This window comes from Centruroides sculpturatus, unplaced genomic scaffold (assembly GCF_000671375.1).
Source record: "Centruroides sculpturatus isolate CEXI.00-Female unplaced genomic scaffold, Cexi_2.0 scaffold668, whole genome shotgun sequence".
In the NCBI taxonomy this organism is placed as follows: Eukaryota; Metazoa; Arthropoda; class Arachnida; order Scorpiones; family Buthidae; genus Centruroides; species Centruroides sculpturatus.
This window is the reverse complement of record NW_019385523.1, coordinates 67,861-75,218: the sequence shown is the minus strand read 5'-3', so window position 1 is coordinate 75,218 and position 7,358 is coordinate 67,861. Positions and strand designations below refer to the sequence as shown.

Sequence of the window (7,358 nt, the reverse complement as noted above, 5' to 3'; positions counted from 1 at the left end):
GGTCTAACTTAAGAAGCAAAAAACAAAAGGAGAAATTTATACTTGATGGATTAAGGAGTGGGTTTTACATTGTTCTGTCAATATCTTATATTCGTTATCATTTGTCAATCTTGGACATGAAAATTATACCTTGTATATGTACAATTCTCACATTTTAAAATTGCTAAACCAGCCAGAAGACTAGGTTTTGACAGATGGTCGAACATGCCAGATATTTTGAAATACCACCTATGATGAAAAGATTTCAATAATCTTTACCTTCATATTTATAAAAATATATATATATATATAAAGTTGAAGTAAACTGAATTACTTACTTCCAATAAAATATGATGAACCTTCCGTAAAAAATTTTCATCTGCTTCATAATTTGGCACCAAAACTTTTGGTAAGTCATTTAAGCAATCGATCTGTAAACAAATAATAGTTACTTTAAAGTAGCAGTTCTTAACTTATTTTTATCGCAAAACCCTTTTCACCTTAGCAAAAAATATTGAAACTCTGACAATTTTTAATCATTATAGATAAAACAGCAAATAGAATCACCAAAAACAATTTATTGGGGAAAAAAAGACAGATTAATAATGGAAAGGGTTAAACAACTTTTTTTTCAATATTTTAAACAGTGCTAGTGCCTGGATTTGTACCTTTGTTTGTATTTATCCTTTCAGTCTTTTTGTCACTAGAAACATTTGAAGTACTTGCTATATTTTTCTACAAAACTCTTTTTCAACCAACATTCCATAATTTTAATTTGGAATACACACAATACTAAAAGCACTATAAATTTAACAATTCCCACTATATTTTTATACGAAAAATAGCTAAAATACCACAAAATGATTGCAGTGCAAAACTCTAATAATCTTTGACTGGTATATCCATTTGTACTGTACTCCATATAGTTGTGCTACAACACACTACAGATGATGGGACATTAATTACCAATTGTATTATTATTTATATGTTAAATATGTTTTATTTTTTAATGATTTTCTAGCTTTAGGTTAAATTTTACCATATTTATGGTTTTCATTGTCTTGTCAAACAGTATTATTGTGATTTCAATTTGTTCCATTACCAATAAATCTGTTGCCACTGTTTATAAAGCCATAAATCACTAACATGCGTATAGGATATCATAAGAGGACCGATCCTAGACTAGAACAATTACAACTCACATCCTGAATCTGCATTGACACTCAACAGATTTCATTGTGGAACCTCAAATTTTATCAACAAGTTAGAAACCCTGCTTTAAAGTATTGTATATAAGTTTTAGAACTTATCATTTGAATTATCAAATTATAGAAATTGTTTATGCATGATAATTACAACTTAATATTAAAATTAATGTTCATTTGAATTTATTTGAAAAAATAAAAAATATCTTGTAATGTCTTTTATCAATACATCTATCTTTTGAATAATAATATGTATTAATAGTAGATCTATTATTACAAGGAGAAATTCTGAAAGAATACAGCAATAAACATGCCAAATAAATGAGCAAAAGAAAAAGAATTTGTTAAACCAAACTGTAAATCTTTACAACCCCTATTTCCAATAATGGTTGTTCTATACACTTTTTGACATAAACAATAAAGAGTGGTACTGTATTAAACATTCCATTTTGAGTAGAATATGGAATCTGCATCTCTATGGATTCCTCCTTCCTTTTTGAATAGAATAGTAAATTTTCTTCTCTTACTAAGCATAGACAGTCCTAAAACATCAAGATGAGGATGTTTGTCACAAAAAGCAAAGGCAATGAACAAGATAACATCAGCTAAGATTTATTCCTTCCAGGAATACTTGAATCTAAAAGTATCCTATCATGCCATCCACTGGATTCTGCAACAAGAGTTTTAGCTACTGCGAAATATTAAAAATAACTGCCTCTGCCAGCAAGGCACAAACAAGTGTCTAGAGTTTGCCTAGCACCATCTCTCTGAGGGAATCAATTTTAATAAGCTAGTGTTTTCAGATGAATAGATTTCCTCTAGTACAATTTATACTCACAAAAAGAGGATCAGACATTCAAGTCTCTGATTTGAACAAAACTTGGTGAGTACATAGACCTTAACACAAACAGTTCTTTATCCAAATAATATGACCCACTTCTCAAACAGTTCCAAAAAATGAGCATCTAAAAATTGAGTGTTTAGGTTAAAAAGTTTTGGAGGTTTCACTTTTCCTTGGAGTGGCAATAAACTAGTGGACAAAACACTAGGTACTGAAGTGACACAATGTAGGTTTAAAACTTTGCAATTTTAGTTTTGTAAGTATAATAATTAATTTATTATTTTATTGTATCATTATTATTATTCCTCACATTTAAAGCTTATAAAATAAATTAAAACAGATGCAAAAAGTTGAAATTTTAATTAAAAATATACTGTCACCACAAGTGAATAATCCTCAGATGTTACTGAGAATGAATGAAAAAGAAAATTTGTTAGTATTGGGTTGAACCAAAAGTTCATTCGGTTTTTAGAAAGAAATAAAATATACTATTTTGAAATAAATAAAAACGTTTAATCCACAATGTATTCACCCTTCTGTCAATAACCTTATACCACCTGACAGGTAGTTTCATAATTCTGTCTGTGTAAAATTGGGTGGGTTTCTGATTGAAGAAATTATCAATGTGATTTTTGATACCTTCTAGAGATTGAAAATCTATGTCATTTAAATTATTCTGCAATGAACAAAATAGATGATAGCCTGAGGTAGCAATATCTGGAGAATATGCAGGGTGACTCAAAACATCCCAGTTAAAGTCCAGAAGTTTTTGGTGCATGTTTAACGATATGTGTGGTCCTGCATTATCATGATAGAATACCACTCCCCGTCGATTTGCAAGTTCTGGACGTTTTTGATGCACTGCAGCCTTTATTTCATCCAGTTGGAGACAATATTTATTGAAATTAATTGTTTGGTTGTTGGGTAAAAGCTTGTAATAAAGAAATCCTTTCCAGTCCCACCAAACTGAAATAATTACTTTTCTGGGATGCAAACCAGCTTTAGGTTGTGGCACTGGAGGATCACCTGGCTTACTCCAAGATTTCTTGCATTGAATATTGTTGTAAACGATCCATTTTTCATCACCTGTTATTAATCACTTTAAAAAGGGATCATCTTCATTGTGTTTTAAAAGTGAATCACATACAGAAACACGCTCAATAAGGTTTCATTCACTTAACTTATGGGGAAACCAAACATCATAACGGGAAGTGTATCCAAGGCTAGCCAAATGTCTGACAACAGATGTTTGGAATATTTTTGGAATGTTGGAACAGATTGGATTGGAACATTTTGACTGTTGGAACATTTTGGATGTTTGGAACAGATTTAAGATGTCGGCTATATCTCGTGTTGTTTTATGCTGATCATTTTGAATTAAAGCTGTTACAGACTCATCTTCTATGGTTGAAGGTTGTCCTGACCAAGGTGCATCTTCGAGAGAAAAATCTCCCTCCCTGAATTTTGAAAACCATTTCTGGTATGTTCGATCAGTAACTGCATCCTCCCCATATACAGCACATATCTTTTTTTGAGTTTTTGTTTGCATTTTTTCCTTTTTGGAAATAATAGAGCATCAGATGTCAAAAATGCACCCTCTTATCTTCCATTTTAATGTTTTTTTCTCTTAAAAGTTAACAAAATTTAAAAAAATAGCTGTAATTAAACTTACATAATAAATATGCAGATATTGGTAATGTCAACCTAAACAAGCTAAAACTTGATAAGCACAATACAGGTGCCACAGACGAGCAATTATATAAATACCCAAACAAACTTTTGGTTCAACCCAATAAATAGGGTAGCATAGCATTTTTTATCGTTAATGTTATGGACCATTTCTACATGCATTCATGTTTGTTATACTTAATACATACCAATACCACCATATCTGAAAATAAATATGAAGAAATAAAACTTTTATTTAATGGCATGAAAGAGTTAAATCTACAAAGATGATTGGGCTACAATTTGAAAAAACTGTAGACATATAAATTCCCACTGTCATCCGTCTGTTTTTCTTCAGCTCAGAGTTAAATAGATGAAAGATGAGACCAAATATGAAAACCTGTGGGGCAGGTGGCCCAGATTAACTATATATAAGGATACTGTGGCATCTTGTGCATATACATGCTATAAGACAGCCTTTAAGTTATATTGTTACGAGCTGTGGGGCTCGGGATATAAATTCAAAATACAGTTTTCTGAAACTGACACTTTTTAGATAGACTAACAACAAAAACTTTATATCTCTCATTAAAAGAAAGACTTCTCCAACGTTCTTTTTTTTCAAATCGTTCTTTTTTTTTAATCATTCTTTTTCATTTCGCCACTCTCTGCACCATGGTGCTAGTCTCCTCCGAAGCCAGCGTGACACTGCCCTACTCTTAAGGCATGCTCGTCCCGAGCATCGTTACACCAATAGTACCACTCCAAACGATCAATATGAACAATCTTGGGTGCAGTTCTCGACCTCTTCTGTATTCAGTAGGTGACATCGTTGATTCTAGTCACGACACGATATGGCTCATCCCACTTCGGCTGTAATTTAGGGAACTTTCCCTTGCTGCGCACAGGATTATGTAACCACACATTATTTCTCTCATTGCCATAGGTAATAATAAAACTCTATGCTTTCATGACCTATCCTGGCATTAAAATAAATTCTAAGATATCTTAAAATTTAATTTATATCAAAAACCAGCCAGTCACATGTATTTAATTGTGAAAGGTGAGGTGAGTATTATTTATAAACAGAACAAATTATTTGTAAAAATTAATTTTGTAATTAGTGCCACTCATTACACTACTACTTATATATATATATATATACACAGTGGTACAGTCAGCTTTAGAATATGTCCAATTCGGAATACGTCCTGTTTGGAAGAAAAAAATTTTTGCTCGGTATATGACTTTTGTTTGGTATACAACTTAATTCAATTATACACACCATCTATGAACAAGTAGCACTATCGGTGTACTAGGCCAGACTAGACGTTCGCAGTGCCACAGTTTATAACTTTGTTAAATTTCTTCTGATTTTAATTCGTAAGTAAAATTTTATTATTTTTATTAATCACGAATCCCAAAAAGGCAAATGAAAAGCAACAGAAAACTAAAAAAAATGACTAGAATCACAATGGAACTGAAAAAAGAGATTGTTGAGAAATACGAAGGTGGCATGCGTGTTCGAGATTTTAACTGTTGCATACCGTATTCTGAGAACGACGATATCGACAATCGCGAAAAATAAAGACATTATTAAATCTGCTAACGTTGCAAAAGGGGTTAAATCAATTTCTAAACAGAGATCGAAGACATTAAACCATGTTAAGAAATTGCTTTTGCTTTGAATAACTGAAGAACAGTGTGTTAGAGACAGTGTGTGCTAGAGAAGCAATTATTTGCAAGAAAGCTAAAAAGATACATGCTGACCTCATGTAAAATCAAGTAGGAAAGCGAGGTGTTTAAAGCCAGCCATTTTTTTCATGAGAATGGATTAATCATTTTTACATTACTTCTTATGGGAAAGGTTGGTTTGGTATACGTCCAATTCGGTATAAGTCCAAACATCGGGAACGGATTACGGTCGTATACCGAGGTTCCACTGTATGTATATATATATATATATATACACATACATACATACATACAATATATACAGTAGAGCATCGATTATCCGACTCAATTGGGAACTCAGGTTGGTCGGATAACTGAAAAAATCGGATAACCGAAAAGAAGGAAAAATACATTATTAGTGTACAGTAGACACCCCTATAACGCGGGTTCCAATAACGTAGATTCCTATGATGCAGCGAAAAAATTGCGGCAGTATTCGTATAAAGGGACGCATAAAACGCGGTAAAACGTCATCACCAACTTGTCATCGCGGACGAGCAGCCAAACTATTTTCCGCCGTCTAGCACCACGCTACGGAGAGTTTAGGCGGGTAAGTTGAGTTTAACTATTGTCTGTACAGTATTATATATAAATTAGGTACTATACATATAATTATATATTAATTATATATAAATTAGATACTGTATATATAATTATATATTAACTTAATTTATTTTAACATTATTATAATTATATGTATAGTTTCCACCATATAGCGCCATGCTACGGAGAGTTTAGGCAAGCTATCGTCTGTACAATATGTAAATTAGGTACTGTAAGTCTAATACAGTATTGTAATTTTATACATTTCTTGTGAAAGAAACATTTCTTATTCAACGGCGATTAAAATTAATTATATTAATGATGTCTCCAAAGTTCAACGAAGACTTCGCAGAAAAATAACATCTGAAATCGCGGCCGCAGTTTGCTGCGCTTTTAATGTTGATATGTTTTATAGTGCTTCTAGTTTTCTACGGTTCTCTAGTGCTTTACGGTGCTTCAAAATGTGCTTTACAGTGCAATGTGATTAGTGCTTTGATTTGTTGTGTGGTGCTATAAGTATTTCATGGTGTTTCTAGTGTTTTATGTTGCTACATGTGCAATATGCTACAACGAGTACTACAATGTGTTATACGGTGCTCCAAAGTTCAATGTGCAACGTGTAAGTTTTTTGTGGTGCTTCAAAGTGCAACATGCAACGTGTAAAGTGCTCTATGGTCCTTCAAAGCGCATTGTGAAGTGGGATTTATGTATCTAAGAGCTCTATTTCATTCAATGTGCTCCAAAGCAGTGAAATTCACCTACTGCAACTTCGCTGGACTTTCAATTTATATGTAGCTCAGCTATGTTTCCTTTGTGCTTAGATGATCTGCACAACAGCAGCATAGTCGACATACCTCAACCTTCGCTAGGCATTTGGCTTATTGATGGCTCAACCTTGTTTCTTTTCAATGAATATACACAACTATCTTCAAACTGTTTATAGATGTGTGTAGTAACTTTCAAACTACCAACTTTTATAAGGACTGTTCTGAACACTGATTTTACTTGGGTCCAAGTAATATTCACTGACACACAAAGTTCTGCTTAGAACTAAAGACTTTAAAGTACACATCTGCAATGTACTCCAAGAGCTGTTCTGCACATCTATGAACTACTAAGCATTTATTTATTTATTTATTTATTTTCTTTTGTTTATCTGAACATTATAATTCATTTTGATAATTTTACTTATCCTAATATACGTCATAAGCGTATTTAAAATATAAATTATTTACTCATATTGTTTATTACTATTTATTACTATTTGTTATTATTGTATATGTATACAAATATTGGTAACTATATATATTTAAGAATATGTATAACTTCCTGGTAATGCTCTAGCGGGGCCGGGACATGTACCAAGTACTTAAATAAAAATGAATGAA

The 7,358-nt window shown here is 32.2% G+C and overlaps 1 protein-coding gene across 2 annotated transcripts in view; it reads right to left on the bottom strand.

The window, feature by feature from the left end:
• LOC111639794 (multifunctional methyltransferase subunit TRM112-like protein) overlaps nucleotides 1-7,358 on the bottom strand; it is a 21,663-nt gene that overhangs the window by 6,302 nt on the left and 8,003 nt on the right. For both annotated transcript variants that reach the window (XM_023385738.1, XM_023385739.1), the window contains exon 3: nucleotides 318-410. In XM_023385738.1, the coding sequence (XP_023241506.1) occupies nucleotides 318-410 (93 nt within the window). The remainder of the gene's footprint in view (nucleotides 1-317; nucleotides 411-7,358) is intronic.